At 38.3% G+C, this 12,519-nt stretch overlaps 1 protein-coding gene across 2 annotated transcripts in view; it reads right to left on the reverse strand.

Annotated features, from left to right (window-relative positions):
* Positions 1-9,793: 9,793 nt before the first annotated feature.
* The window catches only part of LOC143230868 (uncharacterized), a 149,650-nt gene continuing 146,924 nt past the window's right edge, over positions 9,794-12,519 (reverse strand). For both annotated transcript variants that reach the window (XM_076465148.1, XM_076465147.1), the window contains exons 8-9: positions 11,456-11,728; positions 9,794-10,995 (exon numbers count right to left, since the gene is read on the reverse strand). In XM_076465148.1, the coding sequence (XP_076321263.1) occupies positions 10,837-10,995; positions 11,456-11,728 (432 nt within the window). In that variant the 3' untranslated portion in view covers positions 9,794-10,836. The remainder of the gene's footprint in view (positions 10,996-11,455; positions 11,729-12,519) is intronic.

Genomic DNA, 12,519 nt, shown 5'->3' on the forward strand with positions numbered 1-12,519 from the left:
CCGGCTATATAACCTGCGATGTTTGTTAATCACAAAGCTACTTATTAAGATATCTGTGCTTTTGCTGATATCAAAATCGATTTTGTGCATTATAAAACCTCAATTTTACCGTGAAACCATCGAGGAAGCAACTTACGATGGACAAGCATTTCTTTTATGAAGATTTGTGAAAACGTAATTCTTATCATTTTACAAATAAGAAAGGTTTGGTTTGAATTTCGCGCAAAGCTACACAAGAGCTATCTGCGCTAGCCCTCCCTAATTTAGCAGGGTAAGACAAGAGGAAAGGTAGCTAGTCATCACCACCCACCTCCAACTCTTGGGTTACTCTTTTACAAACGAATAGTGGAATTGACCGTAACTTTATAACGCCCCCACGACTGAAAGGGAGAGCATATTTTGTACGACATTACATGGAAAATAATATAATACTATAGATAGGTCGTGTTAACTTCTTATTTACTTCCTTTGTCAGCTGCTAGTTAGCTTATCAAACCCGAGAATTTGAAAGCAGAACTGTTAAGTGTGAAGTATTTAAATAAAACAATGTCAGTAATACGGATAATAAATTACAGACAAGATTGTCAAACACTGTAACAAACCCTTGATAAAATGTCTGTATCTACATAAGTATCGTGACTGTTATTATAATGAATTTGAGGGTCGCGGATTCGAATTCTCATCGTACCAAACATGCTCGCCCTTTCAGCCGTGGGGGCGTTATAATGTGACAAGCAATCCCACTATTCGTTGGTAAATGAGTAGCCCAAGAGTTGGCGATGAGTGGTGATGACTAGCTGCCTTTCCTCTATTCTCACACTGCTTAGGCCCGGCATGGCCAAGTGGTTAAGGCACTTGACTCGTAATCCGAGGGTCGCGGGCTCGAATCCCCGTTACACCAAACATGCTCGTCCTTACAGCCGTGAGGGCATTATAAGGTGAAGGTTAATCCCATTATTCGTTGGTAAAAAAGTAGCCCAAGAGTTGGCGGTGGGTGATGATGACTAGCTGCCTTCCCTCTAGTCTTACACTGCTAAATTAGAGACGGCTAACGCAGATAGCCCTCGCGTAGCTTTGCACGAAATTCAAACCAAACCTTTGTTATGATGATAATTCACAACCTTAATTTTTATACAAGTTTCTGTGGAGTAATCAGAAGATAAATGTTTTTGTTGATCGAGGTTTATCGTTGTTAACATTTCCATATGAGACGTAAATATTAAATTTCGACATGTGTTTTATTCTGTTAAGAAGTATAACATGGACCATAATATAGATCTAATAAGAGTTAGCAATGACTTAATGCACACCAATGAGGTTTTCTAAAAAAGAAAAGAAACAATAAGCTGGGATAAATACTTACATGATCGAGAGAAAATTTTAAATGTGTTTAGCTTCTCACAAATTAAATAACAGAAAGTGAACTCCACGAAATGGCTATAGCTTCCATGGTAGTTCTTTCTGAGACGTAATTTACCTTTGTTATTTCAATAAGTACAAAAGGCCGTCAAAAATGACAGGAAACCAAAGCCTACCAAATTTGAGCCTTCTAATACATATTTGCAACTTTGCCTCCCGTAAACATAGACAAAAAAAAGAAAAGGCCTTCTAGCTTCGAGAAACCAAAGTCTATCATGAGCAATTTCTCCTTTGCCTGAAGACTGTAAACATGCTACATACTGGCGCCTTTGGTAACAATATTAAAACATATGATGAACATATGATTGCATACACATCTGTTCTTCTTCTACAGATAAGTCCTATTCTTCCACACAGATAACTGCTATCTTCAATATGTTTTAACAAAGACTTTTTCTCAATTCTCAATAATTCATTTGCACTAATTGTTAAGTTATTTCTCACAGATGTCTTCTCGTCCTCCTTATTTGGATCCTACCTAGTTTGAAGTCGTAATGATGTGGTATCACACACATAATAAAATGCCTGATCTGCTTCTGGGAACTGCCTCCTTGACAGTCTGTTTTATACAGATGAAAAAGTACCGAAATTTAGAAGCTATTTACTCCTATGTTAGCAATTATATTCAACTGAAATGGATACAGAGAATCAAAAGAAGTATTATAGAACAAAAAGTAGTACTGAATTCGAATAACTCGCGAAATTCGGAGAAATCGAACGTGACTGACCGACACTTGGTTTTTATTTACATATGTTGACTGTACAATGAATGCAAAGAAAGTCGTGAAACTTCATTCATTCTAAAACAAGCAATTACAGATCCCGTAAGTAATGTCCGAAAATGTTATGCAGAAAGTGCATCATCGTTTCTGTATTTGTAGAAGGCTTAAGTGACTAAAATATGTAGTAGGACGTATATAAAAATGTTCAGAGAAATAAAAGAAACTAATCCAAATACATTTTATTAGATCATTAATCAAATAAACACTTATGAAGATGGATGCTTTATGAGTTTAGAAAAGGTAATAGTGCAGCAGAAACTACACGAAACATTCAAGGTGTTCATGGTGCAGAGTCTCAATGAAAAATGTCGAAAGTGGTTTTAGAATTTCAGATCAGGTGATTATAACTTAAGTGATGCGCCACGTTTAGGTGGTTCTGTTGAGTTTAATGATGACTTGCTGCTGGCTGCACTTGATGAAGATTGTGCTGTAACAATTGAAGAACTAGCACAGAAGCTTAATTCAACTCATTCAACAGTTCAGCATAATCTGCAACAACTTGAAAAGGTGTCAAAACTTGGAAAATGAGTCCCCCATGATTTGACAGAAGCCAACATTTCAGCAAGAGTGAACATTTGCACTTCTCTGCACTCTCGTGAACGTCACTCACCTTTTTTGGACAGGTTAGTGACGGGAGATGAAGAATGGATATGTTATAAAAATGTTAAGCATCACAGACAATGCTCAGTGCAGGTAAATTGGCTAAAGCACAGCCCAAAATGAACCTGCATCCTAGGAAAATCTTGTCAAGCGTTTGATGGGATATTGTTGGTGTGATTCACTTTGAATTGCTGCTACTCAATGTAACGATTACATTGTACTTCTATTGTCAACAGTTAGAGTGCTTGATTGTTGCACTGCAAGAAAAGAGGCCTGATTTGATCAATCGTAAAGGTCTTGTGTTACATCGGGATAATGTACAGCACCATACAGCAAGGATCACATCTGCAAAGATTTAAAAGCTAGACTGGGAAACACTACCACATCTTCCTTATTCTCCAGAACTTTGCCCCATCTGATTATCATCTATTCCAAAGTTTACAGAACTATTTTGATGGAAAAGAGCTTGAAACACATGAAGATGTCAAACTACCCTCTCTACATTCTTTTTTCCAAACCCCAAGATTTTATAGAAGCGACATTCAGAAGCTTGTGAATCGTTGGCAGGAAGTAATTAATAATAATGTAACATACATTATTGATTAAATAACATTAAAAGCATTTGAAATCCTTTCTCTTTTTCTGAACCTAAAATTAGGCATTACTTAAGGGATGACCTGATAGTTCGTACACGTAAAACGATGGATGTTTTGTAAGGTTAGGCGCTCATGTACAATTACACAAGTCCGCGATAGTTTCATTGTCGTAAAATTTTTACATGTTCTGCAAAAATTCCTGTAACGTGAATCTGAAAATATTTATTTTTCTCTATCACGTACATATCTTTTACATAAATGAATAATTTTCATTGAAATCATATCATATTTTGTTGTGGTTAAAATACTGACAAGCACGGCTATAGGTTTTTCTAGACCAACAGCAAAGCAAGAGTTTTATCGACGGTTCTAGATTGTTTGTTTTGGAATTTCGCACAAAGCTACTCGAGAGCAATCTGTGCTAGCCGTCCCTAATTTAGCAGTGTAAGACTAGAGGAAAGGCAGCTAGTCATCACCACCCACCGCCAACTCTTGGGCTACTCTTTTACCACCTAATAGTGGGATTGGGATTGACCGTAACATTATAACGCCCCCACGGCTGAAAGGACGAGCACGTTTGTCGCGACGCGGATGCGAACCCGCGACCCTCAGATTACAAGTCGCACGCCTTAACGCGCTTGGCCATGCCGGGCCACGGTTCTAGAAACAACAAAAAAACACCATTTGTATATAAATTGTGAACAGGCCATATCACAGTATGTCATTATTTTTTTCTTTTCAATATTTTGTATTCATCGCCATGGCAACAAAAGACTGTGTAAATGACCTAAATATATTGTTATATTTGTAGCGAATTTGATCAAAGTTTTTCATCCAGATTTTTATATAATCCTTACATGATAGAAAAAAAATGAATGTTGTATTCGAAATATGTGAGCTGAATTATGGAAAATTGGTTTTTAAAACGGAAACAACTTTTAAGAATTTTATTGGTTGTTTGACGTTAATTGGCGCAAAGTAACGAGGATGTCTGCGCCATTCAACCGGTAAGAAATTAAACATAAAATTATTAAAACGCGTAAAATGGAATAATTTCCAAACAAAACAAAGGTCAATTTTCGAATTAAAAAGCTTAAATAGAATTAGAAATGCCAATGATCCTTAAAAATTTAAACACACAACTGAGGTGGACAGTGTCACCATCACCAATGATACTGTCCTACGTCAGAGTTGAGCCCATGGTGAAAACCTGGCTAAAATGGTGAAGTTGCTCCCGGTCGTAACGACAGTAATATGTGAACTGTTGTGTCTTGAGTGTCACACAGACCATATATTGTTGCTTCAGTTCCAGATAAAAGAAAACGATGAGTTAAAAAAACTATGATCAATGCGTAGCCTAGCCAGGACAACTTGCTTCTTCCGATCCTATGTAATCAAAACACCAAAGAGCAACAGAATGTCAGATCTTAAAAAAAAGCTTGTTATGACGTTGCTCACTCCAAGTCGACTGCCAACTGGTCCAGAGTCGAGCCTTGAATACAGGACTGTAGTTCATGTACGAGGCAAGCACAGCCATGATAGCACCAGAGCAGATGGAGTTAGCTGCAATGTCTGCAAACTCGTTCTTGCGAATACCGATGTAGCCCGGTATCCAGAAGAACTGGATAGAAATGGATAATAAATAAAATGGGCCATTCGGTTTTGAACATCAATGAGAAAGGGTGGAAACTAACGTGAAGCTATTACAGGGTCAGTAGAGAACTAAGCAAATCGGTATAAATAGTACAATTCGTGTACCGCATAGCTTCTACCTGATACAGGGCAAGAAAAATGGCGTACAATTCGGTAGTAAACCGAACCGCGACATACCATGGCAGAGACCAGAGAGTCACCTTATTTCGAATCATCAGTATCAATGGGAATAGAAAGAGGGTTTGAAAGAAATTCAGAAAATAGAGGGCAGTAATTCTTAAGAGAAGTATCTGCCTTCCTCAGATGACTCAAAGAAAGGTCACGTTTAAAAATTGTAATAAGTCATAGTGGGATGGGCTGACTAATGGAGACGACAACGTCATCCAAGGTTAAACCCAATTCAGCCACCTGCACCTGGATACGAAGGCCAAAAGGAACAATGACGGCCTGTTTATTCTGAAAAAGCATGGCCCATTGAGGAAGGAAAATACAACCCCAGGTGAGAAGCAGTGGTAAGGATCGAAGTTTTGAAGACAGTTGTATAAACTATGGACTGAAGAAGTGCAGAAAGTCCTTGTGGAGAGCCGAAGACTTTGAGGGCGAATGTGGTCCAACGTTTCGAAGACCGAGGTTCTGGCAGAGCCGTAGACCAGAAACTCATAGTCTAGTTTCGATCAAATGAGGGCGCAATAGAGCTTTAGCATATAACATCGATCCACTTCTCCAAGAGTGGGAAGAGAACACATGGAGGATGTTCAATGCCTTTGTGCTATTGACACATAACTGTTTAATGTGTGGAACGAAAGTCAGCTTATGGTCAAATATAAGTGCCAGGTACTTTGCCTCAGGGGCCACAGGAACTACAAATTCACCGAGACAGAGCTAGGGGCAGGGGTGAATACACCATTGGTGGCAGAAGTATCTACAAACTATTTTAGAGCAAATGAATTTGCTATGCTCCATTTCAGTAAATGATTGAGGTCAGTCTGTAACTGTTCCTCAGTAAACCTCATGCTTGATGACTGACACAAAATGTGGAAGTCATCGACATAGAGTCCGTTTGCAACTGTAGGAGGGAGTTGTACAGCAACGGCATTAATCTTTATCGTGAAAAGTGTGGCACTCAAGACATAGCCATAAGGAATCCAAGTTTCTGTAGAAAAGAACGGGAAAGTGTCAAGCCCACACGAATTTAATCACTAGCCCGTTAAAATTTAGTTTTATAAAAATGGACAAATGGTCACGCAACCCACATGAGTGAAGGTCTCGCAAAATGCCATACCTTTACTTAGTATCTATCATAAGCCTTGTAAAGGTAAAAAATACAGAAACAAGATGTTGTCTCTTGAGAAAGGCTTCCTTGATTGACGTTTCAAGTCGAATCAGGTTGTTCATAGTGAAGCACTGTGATTAGAAACCATACTGGGAAGGTGAGAGGAGGCTGTTTGATTCGAGGAACCAGACAAGACGAGCATTAACCATCTTATCCAAGATCTTACATGAAACATATCATCTAAGCAATTTTACGGTAGTTTGAAGAAATCTTGGGGCCATTCTTAAGCTTTGATAAAAAGTAGTAGAATAGCCTGGCACCAAGCATTAAGAAGAGCATTCTTCTGCCACACTTGGTTTAAAACAACCAGAAGAATAGCAAGAGAGGCAGGAGAAAGATGGCGCAGCATCTCCTAGTAAATATCATTGGGTACAACCGATGTCAGACCAATGAAGAGCAAGCTTGAATTCCACTAGTATAAAGGGAAACTATTGTCATTGATACTATTAGCCCGGAAAGAAAAAGGCAATCGCCCTTCCCGAGTTTTTATGACTAAGAAAGTAGGGAATGAAACAGAATTGTTAGCCGCACGAGAAGAGCTTTCGCCGAGAGTATTGATGATGCTTTGGGAATTAGTAGCTTCCTGGCCATTAGATAGCAAGATATAAAGGAGAGCAGAAGTATATTGCTCACTGACTTTCCAAATCTTATTCCATATGAATTTGAAACTGATGGTAGAAGAGATGCTGGTTGTAAATTTAATCCAATATTCCTTCTGGTTTTGACGCCTTATCTGCCAATCCTGTGCACGGTCCTAGTGAAAAGTGTGGGATAGTTACGAAAGGTATCCCAGACCCTTTTTTGAGCTTTCCGTGCCACGTGGCAGGCAGAATTCCACCGTGAACGAGAATATCACAGAAAATGTGTTGAGGTTTTATGAAGCTTGAGTTGCTGCCTTTCATCTAGGCACGCGGGTCGGGTAGCATTGACCCCATGGGTCACAGTCAACTCTTCAAGAAAAGTAAAAGAAAACTGAAGGGGATTGGATAGAGAAATCAATAGCAGTAAAAAACTGACTAGGTGCATGAAAATAAGTATAAGAACCAGTATTGAAGAGAGAAGAGTTGTGATCCGAGAGCATACCCTCTTCAGAACGACTCCTTCCATCAATATCAGCACCAACATAGAGGGGATTATGTCCATTAAAGTCCCCCGGGTTTAAAAAGGGGGACGGCAACTGTTCAGTGAGAGCATAAAGGTTTGATTGATCATATGTCTTTCCATTAAAGAGGTAGGGAGAACAACTATTGATGGTATGACCGAAGGAAACACAGATGGCTACTACTTCCAAGGGCGTATCGAGTGGCAAAGACAGAGCAAACACATTCTGGTCGTCTATCACACAACTTGTCATTTCTGAATAAAGAAAACTCCTGAAAGGTGACTACATTGGCAGGTAACAAAAATGCTTCCTGCAAGAAGACACACACAGGATGATAAGAATGAAGTAAATTCTTAATATAATCTAGATTTGAACGAAAACCTCATGAGTTCCACTGTATCGAATTGGCAGGTTTACTTGGGTAGAAGATAATTGGATGGAGAACCCTTCTGTTTTCGACCTCTTTTTTTCTTTCTTGGAAAGAAGCCCGTGGATTCTGCCCTGGGTAGAATGGGCAGGTTCACTATCTGTCGACGAAGATTTCAGCAACTGAAGGCGTGAACAAATAATCATTCTGCATCTTGGGGCTGGAGAAGATGGGCCCGAGTAAACACACGAACGTGGAGCCAAATCAAGTGGATCTAGGGAGCCAATGGGGAGAGATGAGAGTAGATGTAGACTCTTGAACTCTTAACCATGGAGGGCAATTGACTCTTCAGATGCTTTGCAAACGACTTTGTTGGGAGCACGGAAAGATCTGTCTGCGCTCCCACTGTAGCAGTGGAATGTGATTTAGCAGCATATGCCCGAGATGGAGGGGTAGCAGTTATTTCCAAACCTCTGAGTAGGAGATATTGTTCACAGTCTTCAAACCTTGCACCTCTTTCTCTTCCACCCACGTAAGACGAGAACGAAATTAGAAGTGATGTAAACCACTATGTTTAACAGTGTGGTTCCATTTTGCACTCGTAGCCGTCGTGGTCTTTGCCACCACAAAAAGCACATGTTAAAGAATCACATGATGTCTTCAAGTGACCGAACCGTTGACACTGGAAGCATCTGAGAGGGTTGGGAATGTATGGCCGTACTTTACAGTTTAGGTAACATGCTGTGACTGTGGCAGGTGCACGTGGTGATGTAAAAAAAAAACAGAACATTAATGGGCAGCATAATTCCGTTTTTGGGAGTGGAGATTCAGCGCACCGCAGAAACTGCCTTGACTGAAAAAAAAACAGCAAGGATCTCCAAATCCCTCTCAACAATAACTCCTATTGAGGAATTCAGAGTAACATGAAGAGTAACCTCGATGGATATATCCCCATCAAATTTAGGGGAGTTTAGTGTGTTGTGGTGATGTTTCCGCCAAAATGTCTCCTAAACACAGCTTCCTTACTGACTTGTGGGAGCCAGCGAGCCCCTTTTCATTCAAGATGGGGACATCTGCCTTAATGATTTCTCAGACAATGAATGCAGCATGAAAATTCGAGGTGTTGAGCCCGACTGTGATGGTGACTGAACAACAGTCGTCCATGCGTTGTCCTTTTCTGATAATCTGTTTCTTTTCTCTCTTTTTTCATTTTTATTTTTTCATGGATGGGGGTATCCATAATAAATAGAATACTTTTCAGTGCTCACTGTCCCTACCCACAATGAAACCCTAAGAGAGGGCGCGCTGCAATGTCAAACAACGACGTTGTAGCAACACCAAGGTTTCGTGAGCACTACACCTCAAAACCAGCATCAGACACAATCTCCACAACACCTATTAAGAACGTCCAACACTGGTACTTGGTTGACCCTAGCCCAAATGAACCAGTCGATTGACCCTGGGGCCCATCCCAGGCCACCTGTTTACAGGAATTCAAGGCCATAGTGGTGTGTTAAAGTTTGATCCCTCAGCCACCAGGATCCTCTTCACGGGTCACAACACACGAAAAACACACTGGTGGATGTTTAGATCCCAGAGGAGGTACACTGAAAGTACAGAACCTTTTCTAAGAGATTCCCTCACCACGTACAGGAATTCACCTGGAGGGGTTTATGAAGTTTAACTTCACACGCCTGTGTTATTAATATAACTTGCATGAGCACGTTTGTCGTTCCTCAAAAGCCAATACAGTTTATCTGTGTGAAATACGTACTAAAACTAATTAACATATATAAAGGATTATATCCGTTACGTATTTATTAAAGGCGTAGAAACTAATAGAGAATGCAAAGTAGCTATTAAAAAAATTGTCATCATTGAATGAAGAAAAAAATGCAGTTATTTCCAAGCGAAGGTTTTAAAAGATGAGCAAAACAAAAGTCACGTTTTTCAATATTGATTTATTCCTACAAGCATATATATATTTATATGTATATATATATATCACAAATTACAAGTCCCTTGTAGGGCTGCTTAATTTTGCTTTTATTTACATAGCACACAGTGAAACTGAGGAACATTGTTCACTTTTCTAAACAAACATATAAGACAGAATCAGAGATAAGCGAGACTACATACAAAACATTATCTGACCATGTGATATGCCTTCACTGGCACGTTATGCTCGACCATTCTACAAAAAAATACTGATTGTTCTTATGGTCACCAAAGGCCCTCAGAACTTAGCAGCTTATAATCATTCTTATGCGAAACGCCCGTTAACTAAATTTCCTTCCCAATAGTCTTTACTACAATGAGGGAGTTCAAAATTATGTTTCAAAATCAGGGCCTCTCACTTTCTTTTCGTTCTTGTAAAATGTGATTATGTTACTGGTTTTAACAAGTGACGAACATACATTAATCGATATTAACAATACGATGACCACGATGAGGATATTTTTTTCTTATGATAAAAAGACGAATAAATTAATAAGAGTAATTAGATATTCTACTGAAATTCACTTCACCTTTCCTTAACCCAATTATATCACCTATAGTGTAAAAACCTTTCGTTTTTAGCTTGGGCAACTAATACCCGAAATATGTAAATTTTAACGGTTCATATATGTAATACCCATAGCCCAGGCGTTTACGAGAAAGACCGATCGGAAAATGCACGAAAACAACAAATCGTGCTCAACAAATGTCCATAATGGTCAGTAAATTTAACCAGATGACGTCGTGGTCACTAATATTTGAAAGGCCTGTAACCTGCAGAATCAGACTCAAGTAGTATGACCACTACTGCACAATCTTCACGACAATAAATGGTTCAGTTATGAATCCTTAAGGTGAGACTCGAGTCTTTGTCTGAACTTCTCTCCAAATTTGAAAGTTCGTATTATCATGTAACGCTGCCCGCTGTTCTTCTCCAAGTTTAATCTTGTCACTTATCTCCCGAGCATCCATTAGCAGCTTGGATTTCATTTTGATGAAGTAATCATAGTCTGCGTACTCCTCATTGGATAAAAGCGACGAAGAATCGTCGACACCTGGCGGCTGCGTTTGTCAATACTTTCTTTCAGCCGACGTGCTTCTTCGTGTTGTCTACTAAGTTTGTCGCACTTCGCTTGAAGGATTTGCTATGGGAAAACAAAACGAAAATTTTCTCAGTTCATGTTTTTAAAAGATCCCAGTCTATTTAGAGAGATGCATTTCTTGGATTAAAAAAAAAAATACTGCTCAAATAATTGATTACGAAACATATTGTTTGTTCACTTTTGTTACTTTTATAAATTAACGTGTGTTGTGAAACTTTACAAAATTATTTAGGTGCAAAAAACGTAGTGCAAGATACCAGTCTAGGGCTAAACATAAAATGAACGAATAGACTGGGAATGGAAGTAACTTCTGAATGGTACAATTCCAATGTACGTAAATTTTAAAACAGGTTATTTAAATCCATCCAGAATGATTGATGATGTGATTATAAAGGTAAACAATATATATTCAAGAAATTTTGGGGTTATAAAACTTTACAATTTAAGATCCAGTTTACTGGTGTATCGTAGGAGCCAACGATACAGAAAATACAAAACTAACCCTTTCTTCTTCTCCAGCTTCTTTAGGTAAACATAAGAGGGCGTTCTGAGATCGTGCAAGCCTTCCAGAGAGCGAAAGCAGTAAATTGATTATTTTCCCCAGTTCTTCCACGTGCAGTCTGTATTTTTCTAATTCGTTGGGTTTGGCCAGCTGTTCCACCCGTGACATCACTTCCTTTCCAATAATCTCGTTCTGGGCCATTTCTTCACGAAGGGCAATATGTTCTAATCGAAGAACTTCCAATTTCCGGTCAATACTAGCTATTAACTCGTCCTGAAAATTTCATATCATTAGATTTAAAAAAAATTCAAATTATGATTATCAATAATGACAGTAAATCATTATTTTTTAAATTTATTATCAGGAAACATCGATTTAAAATATTACAAGTAGATAATTGATTGTTACAACCAGTTTCTGCCATAAACATATTAATCACTAGACATATTTTTCAAAAATTTCACAAAATTGTTCATTCCTGTCATACTGTGTATATAAACTGGATATCAGATATAAAATCTGAAAGTAATGTAAAAATTAAAAAAAATTAGGTGAATATACCATTAATGAACTATAAATTTAAGTTGTTTTTTTACTTAACACTTATTTAACTAAGAATTTATTTTTTACTATTTGATTATAAAAAAAGACGGAAAGGAATATCCGTATATCTCTTACACGCATACCAGTATTGAAAATTATCAAAAGCGTACATCATTACATAAATAAAAATGAGGATTTTTTAAAAGTCAAAGTCAGATATGCAAGCCTCTTTCTTCTAGTTTTGGTAGTTCAATATGCAGTGAAAAAGTGCACGAGAATTGTAAAATTGCTAATTTCACTCTTATTTTTACACAGGGTGAATCAACTTCATAGAGATTATTGGCCATTTAGTCTCACTTCCGTCACAGGAAAATTTCTAGTGGCTGAAGAAGCTTGGTGAAACCATTTACCGAATTACGACACCATAATAGAAAACCAAGATGGATTTGCTAAGGAAAATTGTGGCTTTTTTTTTTATGTTTCTGAGCGTTATTTTTGGTGATACAAGTTTAAAAGTTAAT

Source organism: Tachypleus tridentatus, chromosome 10 (genome assembly GCF_004210375.1).
Source record: "Tachypleus tridentatus isolate NWPU-2018 chromosome 10, ASM421037v1, whole genome shotgun sequence".
NCBI lineage: Eukaryota > Metazoa > Arthropoda > Merostomata > Xiphosura > Limulidae > Tachypleus > Tachypleus tridentatus.